The sequence below is a fragment of the Lissotriton helveticus genome, chromosome 9, assembly GCF_964261635.1.
Source record: "Lissotriton helveticus chromosome 9, aLisHel1.1, whole genome shotgun sequence".
In the NCBI taxonomy this organism is placed as follows: domain Eukaryota; kingdom Metazoa; phylum Chordata; class Amphibia; order Caudata; family Salamandridae; genus Lissotriton; species Lissotriton helveticus.
Genome location: NC_136070.1, coordinates 902268057 through 902286890, shown reverse-complemented (window position 1 = coordinate 902286890; position 18834 = coordinate 902268057). Strand labels below are relative to the sequence as shown.

Sequence of the window (18834 nt, the reverse complement as noted above, 5' to 3'; positions counted from 1 at the left end):
TGACGCATTCTTGTCTTTCCTAGCTCTGGTGCACTTTTGACTGTCTAGCAGCAATGCAGACATCCTTGCGCCATGGTGCAAGGGTGCCTGCTTTGTAGGCATGATTGTTTTTTTGCAGGAAGGGCTACCATCCTGTACAAAAACAATTGAGAGAGGCATTTTCCTCTTTCAATGTGTGCTGCAGAAAGCAGCACACTTAGAAAGCAGAAAAAACAAGGAGAAATAGACACATAGCTCCTCGTTAAGCCTCCCCTAGAGAGTGTAGGATTTTGAAGCATTCCAAGGTCTACCACTAATGGTAAATCTAGGAATGCCCCAAAATACATGGGTAAATGTGTCGGAACACCACCTCTCCGCCCATGTAATACCTCCCTGGGGCGTAGTAACACAGGGCAACAATTTGTGCTGACTTGTAGTACTCCACATTTACCAAGCCATGCAGGGCCATGCAAGGTGGCCTTGCTTGGCCTGGTAAATATCCTTCAAGGTTTTGTGCCACCTTTGCGCGCCTTTGCGGGGCAGAAGCGCAATGCAAACCCATGATAAATATAGGCCTAAGTGATTTACCCAGGATCACAGGATGTTAAGCCAATGCCGAGACTTGAACCTGGATCCCCAGTTCTTAAGCTAGCAGCTCTGGCCCTAATGATACATCCTCTCCTTGTTATAGTTATTGTACAAATGTGCATAGGGGTCAATTTGTGGCTAATACATGGCAGATAGTGCATTTTAAAGCGCACTGGACCTCTAGCAAATCGTACTGGAAGATTATGGCAGTCATTTAAGGAGTTTTAGCAGTACAGATGGTAAATGTTGTATTTGACTACACATTAAAAAGGTTTAGCTCGTATGACGTGGCATTTCTGGTTTTAATTTAAATTTCAACCACAATTGTTAATAAATTATAACAATTCTTAGTCTTTCAGCACACTTCACAATTTCTCTTCATTTTCTCTATAATAGTTGAATTTGGCTTACAGTCCCCCGTATAGCTGCATCTTGCAGCTCTGCCTCCATCAGTTTCCATGTGTGAATACTCATGGGTACATACCACAGGCTAGTGTAACGAAGAGCAGGTCTGATATGGTCATAAGTACCCTGCTACAGCCATTAGCTTCATCTGCAGGGAATGCTTCCGGTATGTCTGTGCCACCACCAGTTGCCAATGAGCTGTCTCCTGAATCACTGGTGCCATCCAAGCTCAAGGATTCATGAAGTGCAACCACTGCTGCAGCAATCCTCTCAACTTGTGCAGAGTAGAGTATGGTCTGCCAAGGTACTGTGGTTTTCTCCATTGCGATCACACTTTTATCCTTCAATGGGATTAATACATAGGTCTTCCACAGTTTGTAAGTGCTTCTTTTTTTAAATTTTTTAAGAGAGTTTTATATAGCGCCGAACTTGACTCGAATCTGGTATCAGAACGCTTTACATAGCACCAGTTGCGTTACATTAGGACACATTCATTTTTGATAGGCACTGGGAGATTAAGTGATTTGCCCAGAAACACAGGATGTTCAACGTCATTGCCGAGACTCGAACCCAGTTCCCCAGATTCGAGGTCGACAGCCCTAGCCGTTAGGCCAACTACTCTCCCCAAGGGCTTCAGCCCATGTCCGCTCTGTTGATGCATCTGTAAAGAAGTGAGATTTCCTAATGTATAAGACTTTCAGGTTTCATGGCAATTATAACACGTGCTTGGCGTCTGATTAAAGAAGTAATTTCTTAACTTCCTGAAACATTCTCTTTTGTTGTTGTATCGCAAGTCATCAGTAAAAATCAGTACTTCTGCATTGCCAATTGTGTAAGCAATACAACTTAGTCTAAAGGTTTTGCAGGGGACCCAAGGTAAAAACTAGTTGTGGTGCCCTGACCAACAGAGTCTGGTTTCCCAGCTTGACCAAACTGTGTGACCCTGAAAATAGTTTTTCTTTATTGTTACTCCTTTTCCATTATCATCGAATTTAAGAGTGCCTTGAGATGAATCCGTTCAGAATGCTCTCTGTACAAAATCCGTTAATGTTCCCCTGCTATGACAACAATGAAAACCTTAGGAAAGAGGCACAAGATAACGGACTAGCTTTTTGGGTCAATTCTAAAAATGTCATCAAAGCAAAAGATGGAAAAATGTGATAGCTATGCAATGCCAATATTGTACAATGTCCAATAATGAAAACTGGTTTCAATCCCAGCTTCGCAGCTTGATAAAACTATGTGACCTAGGCAATTATTTTTTCTCTAAACTTCCTTTTCCATAAGCATACCATTTGAGCGTGCCTTGAAATAAATCAGTTCAGGATGCACACTGAACAAATATTCTAATTGTATATTGCTTAGTAGACAATGTTGTCAATCTAGAACAGTAAAGGTTTATACAGAAAGCACAAGACAAGTTACTTTGCTCTTGAGTCATTAATAAAATTTCCCCTTCAGAAGGGGTGTTGTTGAATTTCAAATCCAATGAAGGCCACTCAGTGCAGTGAAGTAATCAAGTGTGCTTAACATTTTAATTTCAAACCTTTGTACCTCTGCTTTAAACAAAGTGACATTCAACCAGCAACACTAACAGTAAGGGAGTCAGAAGGACGAGGCACAGATGAGCCGGGTCTGGTGGCTCAGTGGACTAATGCATCCACTGCAGGGGCCTGTGTTCGACCTCATGGTCACAGATTCAAATCCCGACAGGTCCACTCAGCCTTTCATCCATCTGAGGTCGATCAAATGAGTTCCATTGAGTTGGGTAATAATAAACATGTTATTCAGCGCCAAGATGCCTAAGGGTGAACGGGCGCTTTACAAATACACATGCTATGAGAGCTATTCTCTCTGGCACATCTCTGCTGTGGAGATTCATGCGACTTGTCTAGACCTCTCTACCACGCCCTACTGGTGCTGGCTGGCAGTGAGCCAGGAGATCCTTGGATGTTGGGCGTAAGATGTTCATACCTCACACTTTTTTGCAGAATGACGTCTCTGTCGCCATAGTTTCTCAGTTTAGCAATTATAGCTGTGATTGGTGCTCTTAGTGGCAATGGTGATACCAAGATTCTGTGTGTCCGTCCAACTGAGTAGAACTAAGTAGGACTTGGGTATAAATATTGTGCTGTGTCACAGTGTCCAGCTCCTGCACTAACCTATGTGGCTATCATTTATAAAGCCTCAGGGTGTACCAGATTGCACTATCATCTTTGTAGTGATACAGCAGTCTTTGGTACAATATCCGAACCTCACTTCCTTTGCAGCAGTTTTTGTAAGGTGGTGACCAATCTTTACGCAGTTGCAAGAATAACGCCCTTTGCTCCTTTCCCAAAGAGATTCTTGCTGAGGACGAGGAGTGTCTCAGGCAATAATCTATAAAGAATTCCTCTGGCCTCTCTCTGCCGAGCCTCTTTCCTTCTCATGCTGGTTCTGTCCCCTCTTCTCCATCTACCTCTCTCCTCCCACCAGCTTCTCTTCTCTTGCTGGTTCCGCCACTCTTACATCTACCTCTCTCTTCCCTCTCTTTTTATTTTTTCCTGCTTGTTATAAACTCTTCTATATCCACCTCTCCCTTCAATACCCTACTCTTTAACTTGTCACCTCTCCAGCCTCTCATCTTATGTCGCTGTTTCTGCCCATCATACAATACAGGTGGTCATGCCATTGAAAGCACGAGCCAAACTCAAACCTGAAGCCTGCTTCTGGCTCAGCTCAAGGTCCTGTTGGAACCTCGAGCCCATACCAAGCCAAGCTTTCATGCGGCTTTTTCCTGTTTTCCTCTTTCCAAGATATGGTGTTACGGTAGTCTCAAGGTTGGTTCAATAGCCTGTGATTCTGTGTAAATCACTTAGCCTCTCTGCCTATAAATAGTACATGTGCTGTTGTTTAATGTATCTGTTGCTTATGTAACATGCTTCACTACTTTTGGGTTGAGTTTTAAAAACTGCAGAAAAATGCATTCAGAGGTAAAAACAAAGCCTAAATATAAGGAAAGACAAATAGATGCTTATTTATTGGCTGATTTGTGCAAAGTGAAACCAGAACTCATCGATAAATCGCAGCTTCCTTACTTAAAAAGGGTGATCTTTGATAAATATTTTATTTCACCAAAGCTTGCTTTTCTTCACTTCTTGTGCCTGAAAGCAAAAATATGTGAGTTGAGACTACCAGTTGTACAAAATTATCACTTTGAACAAGTACTTCTCAGTGCAGTGCTATAATGTGCTCTATAATCTCATAGCTTCCAAATGTTAACGAAAGATATATGTTTATAATTATGAAGAGACTTTATCATATCTTACGTGATGTTTGTTGTATGATGGGGCCCCCTCTAGCCCTCCCACCACAAAAAATAATTGACAAAGCCAAATAGCTCTCACATACTTTGACAATTTGTTATAGCTATGTTGTACAGCAGCATGGCTGCTGTGCAGCATGGTTGTAAGTAAAAAAAAAAGTAAAAAACTATGGCGTAGCCAGCGTTGACCGCATCATAGCACTTTTTATTTCTTTCAGCCATGCTGTGTTCAACATGGCTAAAAAAAAGAGAAAACCAATAGATCTGGCATAGGAGAGACCTATTGGCTTTTACCAGTGATTATTTTGTTTGCATGCACAGCAAGTTTCGTTACAAAAATTGTCACTATGAGCAAAGGGCAGATTCTGTGTTTGAATTTGGGAAATCCTGTGATTTTGAGCTGACAACTCCTCCCTCGATTGCAAAATGTCTGGAGATGAGTAGATGTCAATGTTTGTCATAGTGGCTGCAGAACAGGCAATCCGAATAGTCTAACCATAGACGCTCTTTCTGATTGGTGGGGTTGGTGGGGGGCAGCCAATCCGAATTCCTGAACAGAAGGCTAGCAATCACACAACCATTTATGGTCTAAAGTTAGATACTACAGCAGTTTTTTTCCTGTCTCTGGGAACATGCGTTAATCCCAGAAATAGTGGCTTTGTTTGCATTTCTGAAAAAAACCCTCCATTCCTTCCTGTTCAGATTTTCTGAAATATTATTAGTTTGCTTTCTTACTTTGTCGCTTTTAAAAGTATTCTTTTTTCTGTTTTGTGTTTTCTTTTCCTTCGCAGCAACAGCTAAAATGTGCATCTTCCCCTTAGATATCCGAGCTACTGTCCATTGAGCCACTAAGTCCAGTGCTACAACCGCTGCTGAAAACACCGCTGGAGCCTCAGCAATGGGTACAAGGGGAGCGGGCATATTTTTACTTCTGTTTTTAGTTTGGCTGCTGTACTGTCTTGTGTCTCGCTAAATGTTCTGTTTCTTCACAGTTAAGGTTTGCCAGCACATTTAAAAATGACATCAACAAATAATGTTACTTACATGTAATAGGAATTATCCTAATTTGTTTTCCCTCGAAGGTTTTTAATCTATATTGTCCTTTTAAGACTCTTAAGCAAGGAAAAACCAAGAGAGAGAGAGAAAATAACAAAGGGTAAAGCTTAGTTATAGTTAGGAAAACTGTATTTATTCTTTCTGTACAAACCAAACTTAACCCCTTCGCTGCTAGGCCTTTCCCCTCCTGTGCTAAGCCTTTTTTTGGCGATTTGGGGTAGTGCGCGCTTAGGCCCCTGTAACTTTTTGACCACATAAGGTATCCATGCCAAATTTGTGTCCTTTTCTTCCAACATCATGGGGATTCTAAAGGTGCCCAGGGTGTGTAGATTCCCTCGGAGCGGTCCCAGAAATTAAGCAAAATACAGTGAAATTTTAGTTTTTTTTTCAGAAAAATTGGAAAAACGGGCTGCAAATGAAAGCCTTTGGGTATTTCCCTGCAAATGTTATCAAAAAAGGGTTTGTGGGGCTGAAATCTCCATTTCCTCAGCTTTTAGGGAATGACAGTCTTTTGTCAGAGAACCAACATTTTTCACACAGTTTTGGCATTTTTCTGGGACATAGCCTATTTTTGCTATTTTTAGAGCTTTAAACCTCCTTCCAGTTAATGGTAGAAATGAGTTTGAAAGCAATAATGGATCCTGGAAAGCTATACATTTTCGAAAAGTAGACTAATTTCTGAATTCAGAAAGGGGTAATTTGTCTAAATCCAGGTTTCTTTATAGAAACTAACAGTTAAATATTGGAATAATTGAAAATCTGTTGAAAAAAACAGCCTTCTGTCTCAACATTTTCACCAATAACTTCTTGTAATTTTGAAAGCTCTTGGAAAGCGATATACCGTTACATCCGTTTGACCTTCCTGGTTGTGGGGATATATAGGACTTGTAGTTTCACCAAGAACCCGACGAACCCAGAGCCAAAAACTGAGCAGCAACTTGCAATGGTATTTTATTTTTTACTGGGTATAGAGCACTTATTCTTGGAAAATGTATACATGGAAAAAACGGTATGAAAGACACCTATGTATTTCTGAATTGGGTACAAATTATAGAGTTTAGAAACAGTATATATTTGCACATTTTCAAAATTGGGAATACTCATACTAGCATGAGAATTATTGGTCATTTTTCAAAAAGATTTTTTTTTACACAATGTCTTTCATTGGGAAAGGAGAAATGCATGAAAACTCAATAGGTAATAACAATTGATTTACAAATCTGAATTACCCAAAGTCTCCCGATACAAACGGTACCTCACTTGTGTGGGTCGGCCTTGTGCCTGCGACAGGAAACGGCGCAAATTGCAACGTGGTCACACCTCAATTTTGCAGTTAAGAATTGACCCTTTTATGGCGAAGTGCCTAGCTGTAGTTTTTATACCCTAGCTCTGCCGGCACCTAGGGAAACCTAGCAAACCTATACATTTTTGAAAACTAGACACCCAGGGGAATTCAGGATGGGGTGACTCGACTGCCTACCACCAGGTTCTGTTACCCAGAATCCCTTGCAAAGCTAAGAAATTAACAAAAAAAACGCATTTTCCTCACATTTCTGTGGTGGAAAGTTCTGGAATCTGCGTGGATCAACAAATTTCCACCCACCCAGCGTTCCCCCAGGTCTCTCGAAAAAAATGGTACCTCACTTGCCTGGGTCTGCCTAGTGCCTGCGACAGGAAACAGCGCAATACGCAACGTGGTCGCACCTCAATTTCACAGTGAAAACGTGCCCTTTTTTGGCAACGAGCCTACCTTTCGTTTTTTAACCCTAGCTCTGCCGGCACCTAGGGTAACCTAGCAAACCTATACATTTTTGAAAACTAGACACCCAGGGGAATTCAGAATGGGGTGACTCGACTGCCTCCCACCAGGTTCTGTTACCCAGAATCCTTTCCAAAGCTAAAAAATTCCACCCAGAGTTTCCCCAGGTCTCCCGAAAAAAATGGTTCCACACTTGCCTGGTTCTGCCTAGTGCCTGCGACAGGAAACAGCGCAAAACGCAACGTGGTCGCACCTCAATTTTGCTGTGAAAACGTGCCCTTTTTTGGCAAAGAGCCTACCTTTTGTTTTTGAGCCCTAGCTCTGCCAGCACCTAGGGAAACCTAGCAAACCTATACATTTTTGAAAACTAGACACCCAGGGGAATTCAGGATGGGGTGACTCGACTGCCTCCCATCAGGTTCTGTTACCCAGAATCCCTTGCAAAGCTAAAAAATTGACAAAAAAATGAATTTTTCTCACCTTTCTGTGGTGGAAAGTCCTGGAATCTGCGTGGATTAACAAATTTCCACCCACCCAGCGTTCCCCCAGGTCTCCCGAAAAAAATGGTACCTCACTTGCCTGGGTCTGCCTAGTGCCTGCGACAGGAAACAGCGCAAAACGCAACATGGTCGAACCGCAATTTCGCAGTGAAAATGTGCCCTTTTTTGGCAAAGAGCCTACCTTTTGTTTTTGAACCCTAGCTCTGCCGGCACCTAGGGAAACCTAGCAAACCTATACATTTTTGAAAACTAGACACCGAGGGGAATTCAGGATGGGGTGACTCGACTGCCTACCACAAGGTTCTGTTACCCAGAATTCCTTGAAAAGCTAAGAAATTGGCAAAAAAATGCATTTTCCTCACATTTCTGTGGTGGAAAGTTCTGGAATCTGCGTGGATCAACAAATTTCCACCCACCCTGAGTTCCTCCGGGTCTCCCGAAAAAAATGGTACCTCACTTGCCTGGGTCTGCCTAGTGCCTGCGACAGGAAACAGCGCAAAACGCAACGTGGTCGCACCTCAATTTCGCAGTGAAATCGTGCCCTTTTTTGGCAAAGAGCCTACTTTTTGTTTTTGAACCCTAGCTCTGCCGGCACCTAGGGAAACCTAGCAAACCTATACATTTTTGAAAACTAGACACCCAGGGGAATTCAGGATGTGGTGACTCGACTGCCTACCACCAGGTTCTGTTACCCAGAAACGCTTGCAAAGCTAAGAAATTGTGAAAAAGAATGCATTTTCCTCACATTTCTGTGGTGGAAAGTTCCGGAATCTGCGTGGATCAACAAATTTCCACCCACCCAGCGTTCCCCCAGGTCTCCCGAAAAAAATGGTACCTCACTTGCGTGGGTGGCTCAAGGACCCGCGACAGGCAAGGGCCCCAAACCTAAGGAGGCGACATCAAAATAACCTATCACTAACCAACCTGGTTTTGCAAGGGGGTTCCCATGAGTTTTTGGCCCGGGGCTCGGCGGCCATCTAGGGAAACCTACCTAACCCACACATTTCTGGAAACTAGACATCCGGGGGAGTCCAGCGAGGTATGGCATGCGTGGGTACCCCAAGGTTTACCTACCCAGAATTCCCTGCAAACCTTAAAATTAGGGTAAAAAAACACTTTTCCATACATTTTTGCGTGGGATCTCCGCGCCGGCAAAAATGTCCTACCACCCAGCGTTCCCCTTGTTCTCCCGAGTAAAATGATACCTCACTTGTGTGGGTTCCCCAAAGCAGAACAGGCTAAAAATGAATTTTTAAAAATTGTAGTGTTTGGGATTGACAAATTAAGCACCTCACCTTAGTCACAGGCCTTTGGCCCACCCACACAAGTGAGGTATCATTTTACTCGGGAGATCAAGGGGAACGCTGGGTGGTAGGACATTTGTGCCGGCACGGAGATCCCACGCAAAAATGTATGGAAAGGTGTTTTTTTAACCTACATTTAAGGTTTGCAGGGATTTCTGGGTAGGAAAACATTGAGGTACCCACGCATGCCATACCTCCCTGGACTCCCCTGGGTGTCTAGTTTTTAGAACTGTGTGGGTTTGGTAGTTTCCAAAGATGGCCACCGAGCCCCGGGCCAAAAACTCATGGGAACCCCCTTGCAAAACCAAATTGTTTTGAATGAATTACGTTTTCAATTTCAGAGCGTGCGATTCTTGGGACAATATTGCATGGAAATTGTGACAGACATTTTCAAGTTTGCAGGAGATTGTGGAGAAAAAAAAACAATAGAATTCACCAGAAAGACATGACCATATACTCCCATGGTTTAACAATAATATCTAAATTTAGTAAGTTATTTATAGCTATAATATACACCTTAACAGAGTTACTCAAAAGTCAAACATTCAAGCACAGCTATCTATTCCTCAAAGACACACACATACAGGTTGGATTTGGCACGAGGGCGAGTGATGGTTCAGTACATAAAATTTTATTAACAAGATATTTCAACAAAATGAAATGCTCTGTCAATAAATAAATGCATAAAAACCGAACCAGTGACTCGCAACTCGTGAGCTGTAAAGCCACGACAAGGCACCAACCGTTTTACAGGCCAGTCACGCACCTTTCATACCTGATACACACCAGACCATTGACACCATCCGGAAGGAAAAGCAACACATTCCAACATTCACAAAAAGGGAAAAGGTACACCCTACTTCAGAAAGAGAAAAAAGACAAATATTACTGCACAGCCATCTAATCCGCAAGCACACACACATACTGGTTGGATCTGACACGAGGGTGAGTGATGATCCAGTACATACAATTGTATTCACAAGTAGTTTCACAAAAATGAAATACACTGCGTATAATTGAAAGTATGATAAACTGAACCACTGACTCACAGCTCGTGAGCTGTAAAGCCACGTCAAGGCACCAACCTCTTTACAGGCCATTCATACACCTTTCGTACATTCACACCGCCAGCCGCGGACCCATCACATTACAACACTCACACCAGCAGACAGCGCCATTCAAGGGCCCATCACTTTCACACGCCCACATTTCTGACACTGCAACTACACAAAATGATGGACTGCGTGGAGTGTCACTCAACTAGCAGTGTGTGTAGTGACCAACAGAAAGTAACTACTCATACACCGCCAGCCGAGCGCCAGTCCACCCACACCACCATCCAAGCACCAGACCATGCACACCGCCAGCCAAACACCACTCAGCGCATACCGACAGCCAAGTACCACTCCACACACACCACCAGCCAAGCACCACTCCACGCACACCACAAGACAAGCGCCACTCCACACACACCGCCAGCCAAGCACCACTCCGTGCACAGACAGCCAAGTACCACTCCACGCACACCACCAGCCAAGCGCCACTCCACACACACCACCAGCCAAGCGCCACTCCACACACACCACCAGCCAAGCACCACTCCGTGCACAGACAGCCAAGTACCACTCCACGCACACCATCCAGCCAAGCGCCACTCCACACACACCGCCAGCCAAGCACCACTACGTGCACAGACAGCCAAGTATCACTCCACGCACACCACCAGCCAAGCGCCACTCCACGCACACCACCAGCCAAGCGCCACTCCACGCACACCACCAGCCAAGCGCCACTCCACACACACCACCAGCCAAGCTCCACTCCACGCACACCACCAGCCAAGCACCACTCCACGCACACCGCCAGCGAAGCGCCACTCCACACACACCACCAGCCAAGCACCACTCCGTGCACAGACAGCCAAGTATCACTCCACGCACACCACCAGCCAAGCGCCACTCCACACACACCACCAGCAAAGTGCCACTCCACGCACAACACCAGCCAAGCGCCACTCCACGCACACCACCAGCCAAAAGCCACTCCACGCACACCGACAGCCAAGCGCTACGCCGCGCACACCGCCAGCCAAGCACCACTCCGCCCACACCGCCAGCCTCCGCACACCATCACATTTTGAACTTTTTATAAAAAATAAAAAAAATAATTGCAAATAGTTAAAAATCTAGTATGACAAATTCTGTAACTAAAAACATTGCACAAATGCCAACCTTAAAAAAGAATACAAATTATTTAAAAAACACAGACCAGGCAGTACATTTTACCACTCATGGATACTCCCAAAAATTCTTTTGTGTGTGGTAAGCTCTATAACAAGCAGGCACACACAGCCCAGGGCTAGAAGGACACCCAGGGCAGTAAAGACGAGTCTCCTTCCGCAAACCTCTTCGCCAACAGACTCTACATCTCCTAGTGGGAAAGTCTTTTGTAGATGTGGGAGGAATGTAATCAGGAAAGTGGCGATCTTTAAATCGAGCCACATCCTCCACCACTCCAAATCTAGGAACACTTACTTGCTGCACAACAACAAGGCTAGATATCACAGAGTGCTGAAACTGAAGAAAGGTCAACTTTGACCCAGGAGAACACGCCTTGAACACAATAAAAGCATTGAAAGTTGCTAAGTTGAAAAAATGAATGGCCAACTTCTTATACCAAACATAAGCCTTCCGAATAGCAGTGTAAGTTTCCAACCTCTGATCTACTCTGTCAACACCACCCATGTACTTATTGTACTCCTGAATGCACACAGGTTTGTGCACTTCAGCAACCTGACCCCAAACTGGCAGAGGTGAAGTACTCTCATCATGGATGGTACTCAGCATGTACACATCCCTCCTGTCCACAAATTTCATAGCTAGTAGTTCGCCACACAGGAACTGCACTGACCCCTCTGAAGTTTCTTGCAAACAAGCTCCTTTGGAAAACCTTTGCGGTTAGAGCGGATTGTGCCACATGCAAAAGTGTCCACTTTAAACAATTCTTTAAACAATTGCACAGCAGTGTAGAAGTTATCAAGGTACAAATGGTGGCCTCTGTTGAACAGTCTTCTAGCAAGATCCCACACAATTTTCTCTGACACTCCAAAAGTGGACGGACAACCAGGGGGGTCAATAGTGGAATCTCTACCAGTGTACACACGAAAATTAAAAACATACCCTGTCTTACTCTCAGACAACATATACAGTTTAATTCCATAGCGTGCCCTCTTGCTAGGGATGTACTGCCTAAAAACCAAACGACCCTTGAACAAAACCAAAGACTCATCAATAGAAATGTCTTTCCCAGGAATGTAAATCTCTGAAAAACGATCAACAAAGTGATCAAGAACAGGCCGAATCTTAAAAAGACGGTCACAGTCAGGGTGACTACGTGGCAACGCCTCAGAATTATCCACAAAATGCAACATGCGTAGCAAAAGTAAATACCAATCACGAGTCATAACAGCTGGAAATATGGCTGTTGCCATCAAAGGACTGGTAGACCAATATGAAGCCAGGTTCGGCTTCTTTAACAAACCCATCAATAAAGTCAATCCCAAAAACTTCTTCAGCTCCTCCAGATTTGTGGGAGTCCACCGGGTAGCTCTAAAGTGGGGCCTAAGTTTGTCACTGTTGACCCTCAAAAACTGTTCAGCATACAAATTAGTCTGCTCAACAATCTCACCCAAAAACACATCATCCATAAATAACTGAAAATACTGTATAGGCAAAACGTTTTCACAATCCACTCTAAACCCTGCATCACTGCTAAAGGCAGACAACACTGGCTGCACCATGTTCGGATCAACCCAGAGCCCAACACTTCCAGTAGGAAGACTAGCAGCCTCAGGCTGAATCCAGCTGCCTCTTGCACCATTGGCACAGCAGTGTCCTCCTCTAACACAGGCCCTTCATCTGCACTGCGAGTACCTTCATCATCCGATGATTCCATGTGGAGAGAAAACTCACTGCCAGAATCTTCCCCTCCCTCCTCTCCCTCAGACACACTGTCAGTGTCATAATCCGGCTCAGAGGAAGATTCAAGAAGCATACCTACCACCTGCTGAGCAGTCATTCTACGGCTAGCCATAATGATTACTAACAAAGGTAACTTGACACACAAGTCAACAACTATAATCACTATGTGAACTAAGCAATGCACAAAATTCACCTTTATCAAAAATAACTACACAGTGCAAAACAATACCACTCACTTGCTAGAAGCAACTAAACTCGCCACCACGTAGTCTGCACTGACACAGTATGGATCAACAATATCCCACTAAAAAAGAAAGAGAAAAAAAATAGACATAAGACAATGCAAAACACATCACAAAAATGTTCATGCACAAAACACTAACTAAATGCCACTAAGACACCACTTACAAAAAATAATCCAAACATTACAATATTACTGAGTACATACAACAAAAATAATTTTCTTACCTACAAAAATGCAAATTCACAAAACGGCAGAACAACCACTGTCGAAACCGCAAACAGGAATCAAAAGCTTGAGACTAGATTTAAAAAGAAGAAAAAAAAACATTAGGTTCACATACACAAAAAATACACTAGTCCAACATGCCAAGTTAAGGCGTAGGTGGGCCTAACAGTATAACATCAATAGGGGAGCAACCCTTGCCCTTGAGGCCACCCCTAAAAAGAGAAAAACTTTAAAAATTCTGGTGTCTACTGGCTTCTGCCCCCCTTGGGAACAGATGGGACTGCTACTCTGCCACTCAAAGAGGGCAGAAAAGGGCACAATCATCCTCCCATAAAGGAAGGGAACCGACCCATGACCATGGGGCGGATCAATAAACCCTGGTGCCCTAGTGGCCCTTAAAAAAAAAAAGCAGAATTGCCCTTCCAGGTGATACCAAAGGGGATGACGGACGGAGCGCATATCTAACACTCACCCCCAGGCAACTGATCTTGAATTAATCCATCATCATTGTTTAGCTCACTACACCAACCCAGTTCAGACATGGCCATATGCAAATCAGACTGACCATTATGGTTATTTTTCTAAAAGTTTGCTCTCCCCCCCCACCGGGGGCAGCCATAGCTTACAACATGCCCCTGAGGCTACTCAAAATGGCCCCCAAAATGAAAGTGACCCTTGCCCAAGGGGCCAGTTTGCCCCAATGCATGGATTCTATGAAAAAAATATTTAAATAATGCCCCCCCCCCCCGGGGGGCAGACAAAGCAAACCTAATTGCCCCCTAAAGGGGAGCAACCCTTGTCCAAGGGGTCGCTCCCAAAAACTAAAAAAAACAATAGGGCCACACAAGATAGCCCCCAAAAAAAGTGGCCCTTGCCCAAGGGGCCACTCCACTGTTCTTTGCCCCAGGGAAAAAAAATATATAAAATGTATATTGCCCCTCAAATACAGGAGCGTCCCTTGTCCAAAGGGGCGCTCCCCAAAACAAAAGTAAACTAAAGGGCTGCACAAAATGGCCCCCATAATGAGAGTGACCCTTGCCCAAGGGGCCACTCCCCGAACGCACAAACAATGCCCCAAAATACGTATTTTTTTTTTAAAAAGCCAACTTCTGCCCCCCCCCTGGGGGCCAGAGAAAGCGAAACTATGTGCCCCCAAATAAGGGAGCGACCCTTGCCCAAGGGGCCGCTCCCCAAACCAACAAACTTTGCCAATTTAAAAAAAAAAAAATAATCCCTGGGGTTTAGTGGACATTCCTGCTGCACGATTGCACGATCGTGCAGCAGGAATGCAGAAAGAGACATCGAGGGAAAGGAAAACCCTTTCCTTTCCCCCGATGCCTCTTTCGTTTAAATCCCCCCCCTCCCCAGACCCAAAACTCACCTCTTTCTCCAACGACACGCAGGAAGCAATTGGCTTCCCTGCGCGTCGGTGGAGAAAGGGAACCTCCAATGACGTCAGCGCGCCTCGCGCGCTGACGTCATTGATGACGCGGGGGGGGGGTGGGGGGAGGCAGGGAAAGGTCTTCCCCTTCCTCCCCCGTGAAAACGAACTAGATCGAGCGCCAGCGCTCCCCCCGCGGGTGGGGCTCATGACGAGCTGAGCTCGTCATGAGCACCCGAGCACTGTATGCCTTGACGAGCTCAGCTCGTCATGAGCATACAAGGGGTTAAACTACACAAACATTAGAAATTCTAAAATTATAGTTATATCTTAAATTTATATTTCACACACCATCTCCGAAATACTATAAACTGGCACACCTCTGTACAAAGTGTTCTCAAATCGTTGACCACTCTACATTAACTATAACTCGTTACAGACCATACCCTCTGTGCTCGCAAATTAAGTAATTTGAGATGTCATAACTGTTATGGATGCTAGGATTTCACACAGTGTAAGTAATGTAGTATGAAAAGGTATAAGCAGTAAATCATAAAGACAGAGTTATAGTTAATGTACTGTACTACTTTATTAGAAGTGCATAAGAAGGAATGAAGCACTTTAGGTAAATCTGTAAATGTTGGGTACAAGTAGTTTTATTACTTCATTTATTTAAAAAAAAGTTTACAGAGTATGGCGCTAGTACCTAAAAAGTACAGCAATAGTTACCAAAATTAAAATTATATAAATGTCAAAATTGCAAAAATACTCTGTAGTATGCCATAGGTGGGTTTTAAGCGAAATATAGTGTAGTAAAGTGTGTGTGTTTGTTTTCAGATTTCTTTAAAAAAAATTGTTACAAAGTATTTTCTAGGTAGTACCGCGTACATTTTCAAAAATATATATACTATTTTTCTCTACCTTTACAGAGTTCGCTAAAGTGTCTTAATCCTTCCTATGCACTTATAAAACACTAGTACACAATATTTCCACCTAAACTCCACAATAGGTGTGGGCTAAACAAGATAGCTGTTTTAAAATGTTGTAAGGGCTTTGATTACCCAATCATATACTGCCTTGTCATCAGCATGTACCGTGGTATACAGCAAAAATACCATGGTATACTGCGGTCCAATATATCACTAAGTTTTTGTGCTTTAGCTAAAAAAAAATAAAGAGGGTGTCAAAGTGCTATTCACTTTTTTTAATTGCCATAAGATTATTTATCTGTTCGATACAGACAAAGAGGATAAACAGAATTACAAGAAATGTGACACGAATGTAAAACTTTTCCCCGGGAATGTATCTTTCTTGGTTTGGTCTAAAACTGTACAGTAGTTTTTGAGAAATGTACATTTATACAGATGCTCGAGTTTGGCATCAAAAGGTTACAATTTAGGGATATCTGGACTGTTACCAGTCCTCCGCAGCCCAAAATGAATAAGAAAATACTCTCATGTAATTGGCTGCAGGAGATTTTTCTCCTGTTTGCCGGTTCTTTATCATGGGTGCAAGGATAGATCCCCTGGACAAAAATGATCTGATTGACTCGCCGTGATGTATATGAAGAAAACGTGCAGCCTCCATTGCACAGGATGCAGGGACTTGAGCACACCCTGACACATAGGTCCATGTGGATGGACGGATGGAGGGGTCCAAAGAGGACCTCCTGGTTTAAAATTTAAAAAACATAATTTTGCCACCGATTTGTGGATCCAGAGGCTGGAACAGTGGTTTCCAGTGATTCTCCAGGTTTGGCAGTCCCTCACTGGGAACCTCAAATTTAGGACAAGGGTCATAACCTTTGTACCACAAATCCAAGGCCAGCTTTGCAGGACTTTGTTGGCCATTGATGTATTTTGGTTCATGAATCATGACTACATCACAGATCCGTGAACCTTGCCCTTGGCTTGTGGTACCAGGCTGAGAAGTTTGGTTCTGCAGATGAAATTTTGGAACCGCTCTGGTTAGTACAGGCTGATTCCTCCTTACTCAACTAGGGCCTCACACGCCCACATACAGTAGAGTATTCCTCTCCGGAGTACGGGGCCCATTTGCATTAAGGTAGAGCTGCTTGGAGCAAATGCACTAATTTGCTAGCCTCAATCCTCTGACTCGCAGTTTCACCACTGCATCAACCTATATAACAGAGAGACTGTATGGCATACATGATGGGCATCATATTGAGGAAAATATAAGAATTCAGACAAGACGACATGAGACATACCCATTGTTTTATCATAACTGCAGCTATTTTATAAATGAACTCTAGACCGCATATTACTTATGCCTCCTGCCACTGCCAACTGTCATGTTTAAAGTACTTTGAGCTTTAAAGCTGCACAGTGTGAACCCTTGGTGCCCCTTCCCTATAAGACATCCCTCCGACATTAACATTTAGGGGTACATAAAAGTATTCTCTAGCACCATATATGTAGTGGAATTCTTAAATTGTCTATATTGTAATAATATATATATATATATATATATATATATATATATATATATCTACGCTTCACAGCACCAAACAATTCAGCGCACTCACAGGCAGGTGCGAATACATGGGGGGGTGCACCCGCATTAATATTCCAGCTCCACTTTCTCTCCGCCTCGGCTTCCACCAGGAAAGAATCACACTCGCGGGGACTTTTCGCCATCCCCGCGAGTGAGATTCTTTCGTGGCGGAAGCCGAAGCGGAGAGAAAGTGGAGCTGGAATATATATATATATATATATATATATATATATATATATATATATATATATATATATATATATATATACATACACACATCTATACATCTAGAATGGAAACCAAGAGAACCTTTCTTCAGCAGCTTCATGAGATCCACCATATTTAAAAGAGAACACTAGACCACTGGGGATGGCTATCATATTGTAAGAATTATAAACTTCCCGATCTGTTACACATCCAAGCTGCATTTTCACTATTACAACAAGAGAACCCTTTGGGAATACAACTTAATTTATTCAACCAAACAAGAAACTGAAAATATTCCGGAACGGAATGCACGCATTGCAGTAAACCTCACATTACACTCATTCCAGGCTAAAAATACTGTGCTTAGATTCATGTTGCATCAATCAATCAGCTTATTTATATAAAGCGGCAGGCCATAGAGGAGTGGCTGGGCACTGTTTGATGGTAAGGATAATTACCCAAATATGGGTTGTTTAAACTTTTCTGAATGGTCATGGTTGGTGTATCGGCCTATGTTCATCCAGAAATGTATTGCACATAAAGCTTGCAGTGGCTGGAAATGATTTATTCCCGCATTTTCCTTGACATCATGATAAGATTGTTTACCAGATTGTCCATGGAAAGCAGCTCATAAAAGTACACTCCAAGATTTTCTCTATCTTTGAGCAGAATATTGCAATAAACCTATACCTCATACTGTTTTTAAATTATAAAAACATATCCATCCACCTTCTACATACCTCTACCTTAGTTCAGGCAGTTTACCCTCAGGTAAATCATTGTTATGGCTCTCGGTTTTATGGTACTTCTTATTTTTAACATTTTTGTCTGTATTTCCACATATTTATTTTTGGGCCATCTTATTAGTATTCGTCCATATTTATTATGAGTTGTGTGAAAAAATCAGGTGATAACTTGTATATTTCCACAGTTATTTAACGAATAAACGTGCATTCCTACTTTGATGCATGTTAGCTTTTAGTACATTACACAGCCAAAAATAATAATAAAATAAACCCACATTTAAAAATGAGCATAATAGCACAAATACATGTTAAGATATGCAGTAATTTAAGCAAATCTCATGAGCGTTGTAACTCCCCATGCTACCATATGTGCAGCTATTGGCCATGCTGCCAGTATGTACAGCTGTTGGCCATGCTGCCAGTATGTACAGCTGTTGGCCATGCTGCCAGTATGTACAGCTGTTAGCCTGAAAACCATCAATCTCAGCATGGGGAGTCAGTCAAAAAGAATCCAAATTATCTGCGTTTTCCGCTTTTAAAAATAAATACAGACCGGAAACACCATGTTTTCTGTCTGTATTTATCTGTAAAAGTAAGCTAAAACGGAAAACAGTGAGCCCCAATCTTTGGCCATGTCCTAGT

The 18834-nt window shown here is 43.1% G+C and overlaps 1 protein-coding gene across 1 annotated transcript in view; it reads left to right on the top strand.

The window, feature by feature from the left end:
- The window catches only part of LOC144781974 (protein FAM98A-like), a 97570-nt gene that overhangs the window by 66754 nt on the left and 11982 nt on the right, over positions 1–18834 (top strand). The window contains exon 5 of the mRNA XM_078661068.1: positions 5098–5178. Coding sequence (XP_078517194.1) covers positions 5098–5178 — 81 coding nt within the window. The remainder of the gene's footprint in view (positions 1–5097; positions 5179–18834) is intronic.